At 35.6% G+C, this 13,299-nt stretch overlaps 1 protein-coding gene across 2 annotated transcripts; it reads left to right on the top strand.

Moving 5' to 3' along the window:
* Nucleotides 1-29: 29 nt before the first annotated feature.
* On the top strand, nt 30-13,289 carry Shark (SH2 ankyrin repeat kinase). 2 transcript variants are annotated; one of them, XM_073085414.1, is made up of 14 exons: nt 30-276; nt 866-962; nt 1,044-1,120; nt 1,319-1,527; nt 4,869-5,067; nt 5,716-5,856; nt 6,257-6,362; nt 6,699-6,928; nt 7,824-7,964; nt 8,340-8,661; nt 9,120-9,349; nt 9,807-10,006; nt 10,408-10,633; nt 11,059-13,289. In XM_073085414.1, the coding sequence occupies exons 1-14, from the start codon at nt 241-243 to the stop codon at nt 11,251-11,253; spliced, it is 2,409 nt and encodes an 802-aa protein (XP_072941515.1). In that variant the 5' UTR covers nt 30-240; the 3' UTR covers nt 11,254-13,289. The 2 variants fall into 2 exon arrangements, with proteins under 2 accessions (XP_072941515.1, XP_072941522.1); XM_073085421.1 differs by lacking the exon at nt 30-276 and adding an exon at nt 540-712.
* The last annotated feature ends 10 nt before the right edge of the window (nt 13,290-13,299 follow it).

Raw genomic sequence — 13,299 nt, 5'->3', positions numbered from 1 at the left:
TTGACCTTGCTATGAGTCATTCGCTGGAAGGCAGAGTTGGGGATACCGCGCCTGTCTGCCGGTTGCTTGCACTAGACGCACTCCGCTCACTCAGAGCGCTTTTTGTTTTACGAACATTTCGTGTTAAATTACAAACCATTAAATTGGTTTAAAAATGTGATATCATAAAAAACTAAGGAAAAATATAAAGTTTATCGTTCAACAGTTGTAAACATTTTTGTGTTTCCAAAGTTGGATATCATGATAACAACCATGACGTCATTCATATTATTGAAGGTAAGCTGTCAATATTATTAATAACAGAACATTAAAGCTTTATTTTTCTGATATGTTTAAATAATTATTTTTCATTAAATACAATTAAAACTTTAATAAGTATCTTATTTGACTACACAGTGGATATCTGACGTTGACAATACGTCGTCGTATTATGTGATAAAATACGGGTGTACATTGATAGTATGCTGTCTCTCTTTAGCATTTTACCAAGTTTCAGTTTTTTTCATACAAATAAGTTGTATTGTAGTACTACTGATTGAAACTAGCAGGATAAACTTGTAGGACATTGCTCAATCATCTCAATGTTAGAATGAAATAGAAAGAAATGAATGCGCGTCGTGTATAAACTTCGTTTTGATGAAAAACTATAGATAGGAATACTCCAAAACAAAGTAGAATACGATGTGTTAAAACTTGTTTTGTTGTGAACTTGGTAAGTTTCAACGCAATATAATAAATAGCCACTGTATTGCCTTTAAACATTTTTAGATACCATAGCATCGCTCTAAGTGTGTAAAGTTACGGAAAATATGTAGTGATCATCTGTAGTGTGACAGTTGTTTGTATAGTGAACTTAACTTTTCAGACGAACTCTTTCTTATTGAGGATGAATAGAGAGGATAACGTAAACTGGTTCCACGGAAAAATATCAAGGGACACAGCTGAGAAGTTACTAAAGGAAGGTTAGTTCGAGTTACAAATAAGTTTCTATGTGTAATTTCGATAAGTTAGCAGTGCTAATTGAGTGTGTTTGATCGTTCTAGAGGGCGAGGATGGAGTTTTCTTAGTACGGGAGAGTAACACTTCACCCGGAGACTATGTGCTTTCTGTCCTGCACCAGGTAAGTTACAAACAAATGTAACAAATCTAATTTTTAAAACTTAAACACGAAATAGTAGGTACATATATTAATTTTCGTCCTTTTTTTTTTAATCTGACGAAACTATAATAAGACACCTAATAACATTTATAGTACATCTTTTCACATACTTAAACTAATATTTTTCATTTAGAATACTTATTATAACCTTCATTGTAGGGTGAAGTGGTACACTACCAAATACGGAGGCATGGTGAAGATGCATTCTTCTCTATCGAAGAACATACAACTGTGCATGGTCTGGATACATTAATACAGCACTACCGAGGTGACTCCAATGGGCTGGTCACAAGATTGTCTGTTGTGTGTAAGGGAGATCCGCCACCACACGAGTCTCGTACTCAAGGAACTACAAATCTACTGCATCGGTAAGTTATAAAACAACAGAATGACTTCACTAAATTTCCGACACAAACGATTAAACTGCAAAAGTAAATGCATTATTACAAAAAAAAAGTTTTAAAATACTTTATAATATAAAAAGGCAAATAGTAACATGAAAATAATTTTATACAGTAATACAAGATATTACATAAAATTAAATTTGCAAAGTGCATGTGTAGAGAATATAACAAGTAATATGCAAAAAAAATTGAGGAATCAGGGTCTGCGATTTGTACCTCAAGATGCTTCAAATGATTTATATAATATAATTTGATACATATTTAGTTCATTGTCCCTGTAATACCGGGACCAGAATAGGGCTACGGTATCCTCTGCCTGTCGTAAGAGGCGACTAAAAGGGGCTTCCGGGGTTGTGGGCAGCAAGAGTGGGAGCTCAAACCGTCCAGCAAGCGACCGCAGAAGGACAGCGGTTTAGGTGGTCGCATATCGCTGTAATCACCAGGGGATGTGAGAGGAGCGTAAATTGCTCCCCCCAGGGCAGAGCCCCATAGAAGGGCATTGCGTTAGGAGGACTCCGGTTGTGTTCCGTTGGAGATCCCGGAGTTCTCCACCAAATGCTGAGGACGGCCACCGGGGGGGGGTTTTAGTGCGGTAAAAATCCCACATAATCCGGCGTCATTCCCATGGCGCCGGGTACCTTTTGAAGGTTTCCCCCTCATCAACAAAAAAAAAGGTATTTAGTTCATACTGCATCATTTACAATTATATTTTAAGTACCAGAAACATAGTTCCTTTTTATTTAAGTACCAAGATAGTAGAATTCTGTTTTGGTCTGGGTTTGTTGTATCTTCATTATTAACTTAAATAGAGCATATTCATAATAATTATTCTTATTAGGCCTTAGGGCCTATCAACTAATTGATTCCAAGCCTTTTAGATAATGACAAAGGATAAAGATAATAAGTAATTCATATGATTTGTAGGCATACTCTTGCACAATTGTATAATATTTTACTTTAGTAATACTCGATGATGTATTTTGTAATCTCTAATTCCAAATCAGTATTTCGTTTCTTTGTATATGGACTTGTATATGTATAGTATACTATTATTATATTTCTACCACATTTTTTATTGTTTCCAAAGTAACCTACTATTTCAATTTCAATGAAGAATATTAAAATAATTTTATTTTACTTTTATTTCACTATGGAGGTAAAGTGTTTTGTCTACTGTCATTTAATTAGAAATTAGCTTTTTTTTCTTAAATGACAGTGTATTTTTTACATGAAAATGTACATGCAAATATCTGTATGTATGATATAATTGTGTTTTGGAAATATAAATAAAAAAATATACATATAATCTTATATCAGTTACAATCTGAGAATTTACCAATAGCAGTGTAATACTACCCGAGCATATAAATTTAAATGTTATATTTCTTACTTAGAGGCGACATTCCACTAACATTGATTGAAATAGTTTAAAGTCATTGGCGATAGGAATGTAACCGCGATTCAAGAAGGAAGTTCTATTAAGAAGTGAGCTACATAAATTGCCCTTAATTTTTCTTTCAACGTTATTGTTTGAGTGGATACAGTTGAGTAACATCTAGTAGCAATGTGTGTGTAGGCAAACAAATCTTTTTTGTATACATATCCTACATACATTACACACATGAGTGGAATAAGATAGATGTTAAATTTAACTATTTATCTGAAGATATTAAAAACATAATTTCTTAATTTAAAAGCAAGCATTGTAAGTTTATCTGATAGGCAAATGTATGAATCTCGGTTTTTCACGCTAAAAAGATTTAGGTTCGAATCCAAAGCTCATGTTCATATTTTTTTAAATGAATTACATTTTTCCAGTTTTCAGTTAGTACGTATTATATGCTCCGAAATATTATTTAATTAATAGTTATTATTGCGATAAAAACTGAACGGATCACATACATAAATATAATTAAGTATTCTGTGAACAGTAGGCATCCACGTACCTACTACGAAAAACATTGCTTAAATTACAATAATTGAGTCGTGTTTCTAGGTATCGACTTCTTTAAATAGTTTTGAACGTTTCTCAACTCGATTCGCTGCTCGAACTCCGGTTTAGCGGGTTATCGACCTTGTATTTATGTTTTTTACTCCCTTACACTAAGCGATGTGCCATAAAACACCGACAGGCTTATTGTCCACTTCCTGCTCAGCGCAATGTCCGATATTAACATCGGGAGAGGGACGTGGCCACTCATCTCCACTTTCGAGTGATAATACGTTGATAATCGCAAGAATTCTCAAGATTTATTGAGGGGAACTTGACAAGTTGTTGCAATTTTGTAATTCAGGACTTAAAGAAATATTGTCACATGTGTCGTCTTTTGTTTATATACGAGTATATTGAATTTAAGTACTCATATATTGGTAGTTACGTGGTCGGAATGGCTTCGTTCGACGTCTAAAGTTACTTCTGTAATTCTGGATGCTAATATTCATTTCTAATTATAAAGTTTAGATACGTAATACAGTCTGGGTACATTAGAATACTAAAAATATTATACATCATCTCATTACAATCACGCTAACAGAGCGATGTGATTCAAAAATTTTCAGCATCTGTCATTTTTCTTCTTTTGTAGCGACGTCCCATTATGTATGTGGATTCATAAATTAGTTTATCCAAAATATATCCGTTGACGTCATATGTGGGTTAGAAATATATGTTAAATATTCAAATATTACCATTATATTCGACTCATATGTACAGTATGTTACTCACGTCTTGAGAATGTTTAGTTAGCAGTGTATTAGCAACAATAACTCTCAATACATCTGTGTTTGATTATGATGAATCACAATATTTATGAAAATGACTCATTATTATTATCTATCAAACAATAAAATATCTCATTCAAGCCTAATTGTTTACTTTTTACTGATTATCGCGCAGACTCAATACATTGTGCCATGAGCCACTTCATACTTGTGCTTTTATCAGGAAGCATAACTGCAGAAAAATAACAATAATATGCCGAAGTAGTTAAATGCATTCAATAAAAAGTTGTCTGTGAGAACTTAGTCCACTTCATATTGTGTTTTAATATAAAAATGTACAGTATTATGTGATTGTATTTTTTTTATTTACATATTTATATGCTATGTATTTTACTTATAATTTTATTATAATCATTATTATCACGGTATGTTTTTCTAACAAGTTCAAATCAATCGATTTTCTAAAGCTAGCTTTTAGCAAGTGTTGATGTTAGAAATGTCCATGAGTAACATTGAACACTATGATTATGTGTAGAAACTGCAAAAATCAGATCTTATTCAAGAAACATTTTCTTTATTTCCAGGGCAACCGAAGCGGGTAACTACAACGTAGTGTCGAACATGCTGGCCGTGGGCTACAAGAACCGCGACGCGAAGAACCAGGACGGTCAAACGGCGGTGCACATTGCCGCGCGGGCAGGTCGCGACGACATCCTCGCGAAGCTGATCGAGAGCGGCGCCACTGTCAACGTGCGGGACTCCTTCGGGTACACGCCGCTGCATGTGAGTTGGCTTATACCATAGTAGCAGGCAAGCATGCAGTCCACCTGATGGTAAGTGGCTACTGTCGCCCATGGTCTGTAATTAACCCCAGATAAAATTAGATTCTTACCTGGGGTCGACCACACGACAGTGGCGGCATAAGGCGTGGGCGACGTGGGCCACCGCCTACAGCCTCACGATCCAAGAGGCCCCACACCCCGAAAATATACACATGACTTAAAAACTTAAAAACAATTTTTCCATCAAAAATGTTATTGTCATGAATTTATGCTATTGATGTACTTAATAAGAATGTTTTTATTAAGATTAATAACATTAGTTTGCGTTGCTATTGCCACACATCCCCGCGGCGTGCCGTCAAAAGCTGGTGAGGGCCCCGCAAAAGTATTTTGCCTACATAAAAGTAAGGTCTTACGCCGCCTCTGGTTACAGATTAGTCAAGTTTACTATACTCCTCAGACCAGAACGTAGCAACAATTTACTACCTCTGATTGGCAGAAATACATTATAAGCCAAATCGTTTTAAACGGCCAGTTCTTTCGAGCTATTATATCAGCAAGTCACTGCTAACATTTCTTTAGGTAGTCCTTTTTTACAACTCAAATTTTTTTTACATTAAAATTTATTATTTTTGCTTTGTGTTCATAGTATACCTGCCAAAACAACTTGCCCAATACGACGGAGCTTCTCATAATGAAAGGCAACGCGAACTACCAGATGAGGCACGCGCCCACGGGCAAGGTGCCCCTCCACGAAGCGGCGCAGAGAGGCTTTATAGAATGCATTAAGGTTAGTCAAAAATACCTTTCTTAGTTGTAACTGTAAGTTATAAGTGATGGCTTATAAATGAAACTTCATGTAAAATTAAATTAATTTAACACGTTTAATAAATTATAAAAAGAAATTAAATGTGTTTTGTGAGATTTAGGGAGCTAATACATGAGGGACACCCCACCGGTGTCTCCCGACAATAGTCGCCGTCGCTGGCAGTCGCTCGTGTGCTACCTCCTTATTATTAATATTTTGTAAGCAGCATAGTCATTTGTAAAAACCCAGTGACAGTCTTAATCAGCTCGTTTATGGTAAACATTGATTTTTATGCCAGTTTATCATTGTTTGTCACATTTTATAAGATTCATTGATATTCTGTATAATGTTTTTATTTAAGCTTTTTGCTTTATAATTTCAGGTTCTCTTAAAATTAAAAGCGCCTGCCCATCCTAGAACATTAAATCAGGAAACACCCGCGGATTTGGCGAAACTTTCCGAGCACACTGAGTGTTACCAGCTTCTCAGTAAGTATACTTTGGAATTATGGGGAATTACCAATAAATAGTTAATTGTAGTTACAATATAGTAAAGTAAATTATTGAAATAGTTTATTACACGATATATTGTTAATTAGAATTACACTATTAGTTAGAATCTGGTTTAGCAATATTTATTAGTACTTAAATGTGAAGGTTTCAAATTATTTCTGCCTTAAAATCTCAATGTTAAGTATGTCACTGCTGTATTCTAGTTTAAAGGGTAAAGGGAGACCCCTACATGAGGCGTTTCAAGTTTATCGTTAGCCTTTAGTCGTTAGGGGTTGCAAGTCTCACTATTTACGGTGTAATTATTACTTTCAGAAAACCACAAGCCAGACCCTCCAAAGACATCAAAGAGCCAGTGGTACCACGGCACGCTAAACCGGGACGAAGCGGTGAAGATCCTCGAGGAGTACTGCCGGCAACACAAGTTGCACGACAAGGCGAGCGACGGCGTGTTCCTCGTGCGGTACAGCGAGCGGCACACCGGCGCGTACGTGCTCACTATGCTCAGTGAAAACACGCCGTACAACTTTATTATTAGAAAAGAGGTTTGTGATATGCTATGCAATATATTTTTATTTATTTATGCACACAAAAATGGTTAATACAAAAATATAAGTTATATTTAAAATATATAACTTATATTTTTGTTATATAGTACAATTATGTTTAGGGGCTGTAAATTGTGTAGTGTGTAGAATAGAATATGTTTAGTTGCGTTCAATGATTCTATTTACTTTATATATGATTTACTCTGTTGGTAAGATGATGTGAACTATGAAATGAAACTTTCTGCTGTATTAAGTCGATACGTGTTATGGATGAGTATTTGATGTTATTTCTCTAATACATACAAAAAATGTGTACTTGGTTGTTTTAATTTATTAAGATTTGATATTGATTTTGTGAGGTTTTGAAATATGACGTGTCGTTATATTTGTCTTTAACTTCATCATTAACAACCCATTACTGTTCCACTGCTGGGCACGGGTCTCCTCTCAGAATGAGAAGGATTAGGCCATAGTTCACCGCGCTGGCCAAGTGCGTATTGGTAGACTTCACATACCTTTGAATTTTTTTTTTTTATAATTCTCTCAGGTATGCAGGTTTCCTCACGATGTTTTCCTTCGCCGTTTAGCAAGTGATAATTAATTTCTAATACGCACATAACTTTGAAAAATCAGAGGTGCGTGCCTGGGATTGAACCTCGGACCCCTCGATCGAGAGGCCGATTTTCTTAACCACTAGGCTATCACTGCTAAACTCTACGTCTTTAACTTAGAAGTATTTTATATTGAGAGAACTCGTAACAAAAAGTTTTGTGTAAATTAATAAACATTCCCGACTGAAACGATTTTTAGCATTATAAATATTTTTCTATGCAGTTTGCTTTCTAAGACTTTTTTTTGTGTGAGTTAATAAAGTGTGTGTCATTGTGTGCAGCGCGATTGGCTGTTCATCGACGACGGGCCGTACCTGGAGTCGCTGGAGCGGCTCGTGGAGCACTACGCGCGCGTGCCCGACGGGCTGCCCACGCGCCTCACCGCCGCCGTGCCGCCCAAGCCCAAACCCCCGCTACCAGAGGTACAGACACCCTCATACTCTAAAAACCACTTAATATAGACCCCTGTAATGTAGCAAAACAATGCATAAAAGACATTACAATTTTTAAATACCATATATAAATAAATACAATTATGTACGGACGCACATGGTTACCCACAATCGATGCCAGATAGGATCCGTTTCAGTCTAAGGTTCATTAATTTCTAAGATTTCTAAGTTAAAATGTCTCGTATGTCTTAATCCGCTTCTCTGATGCGAAGAAACTTGTCACCATGGTGATGGAAACCTTACATATTATGTTAATTTCATAATAACAGCATTCTTCGAATCAATGTACAAAAATTAATATGATATAGTGCTAATAATAATTTTATTATTATTATTATATTTCAGTTCTCCACAATGCCACGTACCAAGAAGCCTTCACCGAGCCGCGCAGCAATGAACCAGTCGTTATCCTTAGTCAAACACGACATCCTCAACGACAAGAACTCATCATCAATACCCGCCATCAACAACAACGCCTTTGAACTGCTCACACGGAACCTGTCGTTCTCATCGGACTTCCACAACGACACTCTCAACAACAACGACGACTCGTTAAACGACAACGACACTTACAAAGTTCCTGTGAATAATAGTGCGGTGATCACGCTACCTGAAAATTACAACGAAATTTCTATTAATGCAGATGGCCAGTTGTCGACATTACAAGGTAACGTTTTTTATATCGACGAAGATGACGAATGTTATAGTCCGCGCCAAACTGCTAGTCCGCTTTGAAGTTGTTTCGAGCAGGTGTAGTCACACAATTTACTATGGCGTCGCGATTCATTTCTATATTCAGGGCGGACTATCAGTGTTACGCGGACTATAATAATGGAATCTTTTGTATGTAGTTGATAAAAATTACGCTAATGATACAGATTTTGATTATATTGACAATGGCTACGAAAACTTGTAAAGGGTTTGTACTGCCTGATAAAAGCCGATTATGTTTGTAATTTTGTTGGTTTATATTCTTTATATTATAGTTTTCATAGACAAATACAAAGAAATATTCTTATTAGCTTCTAATAGAATCGAAGACCAATTTTTATACACAATTAACGATGACATCATCCTTAACTTGTATTAGAGAGCCCATTTAAAAGTATTATTTTCTTTCAACAGAATTCATCCCATTGAGCGAGTTAACGCTAGGAGCAGTATTAGGTGAAGGTGAATTCGGTTCAGTATTACGGGCGACGTACTGTCCGCCCGACCAGCCGCCGCTGCAGGTCGCCGTCAAGACCTTGCACGTACAACACACGGATACGAATAAGAGGGAGTTTCTGTCCGAAGCCAAGCTCATGATGTCGCTGAGGCATAGGTGTATAGTCAGGCTCATCGGTGTGTCGTTGGTAAGTTTAATATCTTGTTTATTACTGACTAATTGACAAATGTTATATAGTATGCACAAGTCTTTCATTAGGAAAAACGATGATGAGGGGGTATGATGAAATAAAAGAGCTTTCAAACGACTATTTTATCTTAAATAGTATTTTGAAAGTTCCTTTAATTTAGTTTGCTATCCATCACCTTTATTTTTCGAAAATGTGATCTTTATAAGCGACATTAACATTGCTATAATACAGGAACTCGCATGATCCTTGATTAGGAAAAATAATTTAAAACATATAGTTTTTGATTGGCTCTAGTACTCCTTCAGCATTTTTCGCTAATTAATTCACATTATGTTCATACACATGCAGTGTTTTTTCTTTATTGCTATATACAGTTTATTTGGTATTATAATTTTTGAATAACACTAAATATGAAGCATGTCCATAACAGATTTTATTTTATTCATTCCACCAGGGTCCACCACTAGCGATGATCCAAGAGTTAGTCCCGCTCGGCTCCCTTCTGGAGTATTTACTCCGGTATCCAGAGAAGGCGTCCCCAGGTTATGAGTTGCGGCTATGGGCGTGCCAGGTGGCGGCCGGCATGCGGTACTTGGAGCGACGGCGCTTCGTGCATCGAGATCTCGCTGCGAGGAATATTCTTCTTGCTAGCAGGTTTGTTGAGTTTTCTATGTGATTGAAAACGCAGAAAAGTTGTAATGTTGAAGAAAACTGAGTAAAGTTAAAGAGTATTATGTGGTCGCTACTGTTAAGCGGTACGAAATGGTATGAAACTTTCGTACCTTTCGTTTCGAACTTTCCGTTCGACTTTATTTCTCATTCCATTAACCTCTAAATGTTAGCCTAATGTCTATTTTACGATCTCAATATAATTTAAGGCTTGCTAACAATAATTGTTTAATCATGTTTTTATCACAATTGTACAAGTTGGTTGTCACTAAGTAAAGTGCATTATACATTATCATACACTATCTTTTATAGAGTGCTTTGTTTGTATATTTCTACACACTATATCTCATTATTTATCATTCCTAATAAATACTAATCGATTCTAGGCACCAGGCGAAGATCAGCGACTTCGGGTTATCTCGTGCGCTGTCCACGGACAGTTCGTACTACACGGCGAGCCGCGGCGGCAAGTGGCCGATCAAGTGGTACGCGCCCGAGTCCTACAACTACGGCACCTTCAGCCACGCCAGCGACGTGTGGAGCTATGGCATCACGCTCTGGGAGATGTTCTCGTATGGCAAGCAGCCTTACGGCGACAAGAAGGGTATCGAGGTGCGTATCTCGTAGAGCACGTTATGACTAACTAACAGTGAGTGCTGCGGCAAGTGGCCGATCAAGTGGTACGCACCTTTGTACGACTTGTTCGACTTTTTCAGTAAGGCCATCGACTTGTGGACGTGGGAACTATGGCATCACGATGCTCTTGTATGTCAACTAGTCGAGAATAGAAAAAAATAGATCAGAAGAGAATAGAAAAGTACAGAAATATTTCTGATTTACTAATGGTTTCTCTAGTTAAAGTTTTCAGCCAATAACGTTGTGATAGTAAGCATTAATTAAACCTAACATGTCACTCTAACTTTGCTTATATGTTGGTAAAAACTCAGTTACCAATTTTCGAATTCATGTAAAGTTAAGTACTTTTTTTACGATCATAACGTGCCGTTACACTCTAATTAATGTAAATTCTTCTACAGGCAATACAAATGGTGGAAAGCGATAAGCGGCTCGAAAGGCCGGAAGACTGCCCTGACGAGATCTATCAAGTGATGCTGGACTGCTGGGCCTACAGCCCCGACCTGCGGCCGTCCTTCAGCAAGCTCGTCGAAGTGTTCTCTCAACACCCGGACTACGTCAACATCAGCCAGCTCGCGTTAGACAACGATGAGTGAAAGACTTTGGGACTTAAGTTTTATGAACAATTATGTGGTCGAGTGCAGGGTTTCTTAAACGTAGTGCAAGTTCGTCTTTTAGAGTTCAAATCAATGAGAAACCTCTTGGAAAAAAACAATAAGGTGTAATTTAAAAAAAAAAAAGAAATACTGTTTTACAAAAGAGCTATTGATGACATATTATTAAGTTAATGTGATGGATTGGTTTGTTTCTTGTTTACGACTATTGAGTTGATTATAGAAGGAAAATTGCTTTTATTTGATAGCGGTTATTACGTATATATTTTCGCGTACCTTCTATACGATTAAATGAGTACCTGAAGGGGTGCGCCTACAACACTTTGAGAAACCCTGATCTAATGTTAAGCACATACACAATATTTATTCGACAAAGCTAGACAATTTAAGTTAAGCAACGCAGAGCAGTAACAACAATACTCATTAGAAGCTGCTGCATATTCGCTACTTGCATTTCTTTTAATTGATGCAAAACATCAAATGCCACGATTAAGATGCATTATAAAGAACAGAATCTCAACGGTGTTTATAATGTTTAATACTATTAAGTATGATAGAATTATTATTTAAAATAAGGAAGATTTTTGCGTTTTTCTGGACAGTTTTAGTTTTAAGAAAGGACAAGCAATGGACAAATTAGACACTTTGAAGTAAGTGTAAAGTAGTATTGTATTATGATTAAATATATCTACAAAAGTATTCATAAATAATAATATTGTTATGAGTAATATAGCATTCAAACATATGCCATGTTGTGCCTGTTTTTGTTATTTGGATTATTTAATTTTAAGTGTTTTTAGACTTTTTAGCATAACAAAAACTGTACGTACCAAAATACACTACAATGTGTTTATTACTCGTGGCTCATTAGATCATTCGTGAATTTGCTTCAAAAAGTAGTATTATAAGTAATTATACGAATATTACGTGAATAATAATACGGGCCACGGGAAACAAATAAGTAAATGAAAGGCATTATTTTGGGTAGCATTTCGATAAACGCATTTTTATAATAACATCTTAATTTAATATTAGTGTAATGTGCGAATACACACGAGTCTTTTTATTAATTAAAGATAACTAAACTTTGGGTGTAGTGTACGCAAAATTCGTATACAATGAGAAAATAAATAGGTTTCATAATAAATTGTATTCACAATTAGTTAAAGTAAATGTAAGTTGGGAACTGTGTCCGCTCCCGTGCGTTTTCGACGTATACATTAACAAGATACTTGCATACTCAAGAACATTGTTACGTTTATTTGTCGTCTAAACGCCGTCAATAAATCTACAAAACATATCGATTAATCTCTAATTTATGGTACGTCTAAATGGATTTATCATCATTGTATACGGTATGAGAAGAATGGAGGCGCCAGTAGAAGGGTACACCACAGCCTAAAAAGGCTTTTCTCTCAAGTCTACTCACATATGCACATGTTCCTTTTCTAAGAACCAAAATGGATGTATTTTATAGTTAACTATTTTAATATAGTCTTATACAATATGCAACCTTTTGATACAATACGTACATTCCTTTACACGTAATAATAATAATGTAAGATAGTATTTTATGTATTTTTAAACTGACAAAAATCATTATATGTAAGGTAAGAAATTCTTAATTGAAGATTTAATAATACTGTTTTAAGTTGAAATTAAATAATTTGTGTAAAATAATGTTATATTATATTGGTATATAAAACACTGAGGTAATTGTAAAAAGTCTTAAAATATTATCAAATGAAATCAAAAAATATATATTGCCATGAGAATGCCATAGTGTCTTCAGTGTGATCATACTACAATTGCCATGAGGTTGTGTTATTTTAATGTACAAAAGTTTATATAGTTACCTAAATTTTATCTATCTTAATATTTAATCTTTAAAAAGAATTTATATTAAATTCAACGAGTCTGACTTAGGATATAATTTTTATATTAATATGACAGATTATATCAGATGTGTTATAAACAAATGTGATAATGGTATTTATAAAGGTGTTTAATAATCCCTACTTTTTGTTT

The sequence above is a fragment of the Epargyreus clarus genome, unplaced genomic scaffold, assembly GCF_041222505.1.
Source record: "Epargyreus clarus isolate Ecla_fem2 unplaced genomic scaffold, WU_Ecla_fem_2.2 ptg000003l, whole genome shotgun sequence".
Classification (NCBI taxonomy): Eukaryota; Metazoa; Arthropoda; class Insecta; order Lepidoptera; family Hesperiidae; genus Epargyreus; species Epargyreus clarus.
Note: the sequence above shows the minus strand (reverse complement) of the source record. Positions and strands in the feature narration are given on the sequence as shown.

Bases quoted from the DNA above. Each gene is read 5' to 3' on its own strand.
- Shark (XM_073085414.1), top strand. From the start codon at position 241: ATGATAACAACCATGACGTCATTCATATTATTGAAG. The intron at 277-865 runs GTAAGCTGTCAA...TTAACTTTTCAG, and splicing joins CGTCATTCATATTATTGAAG to ACGAACTCTTTCTTATTGAG. The intron at 963-1,043 runs GTTAGTTCGAGT...TGATCGTTCTAG, and splicing joins TGAGAAGTTACTAAAGGAAG to AGGGCGAGGATGGAGTTTTC.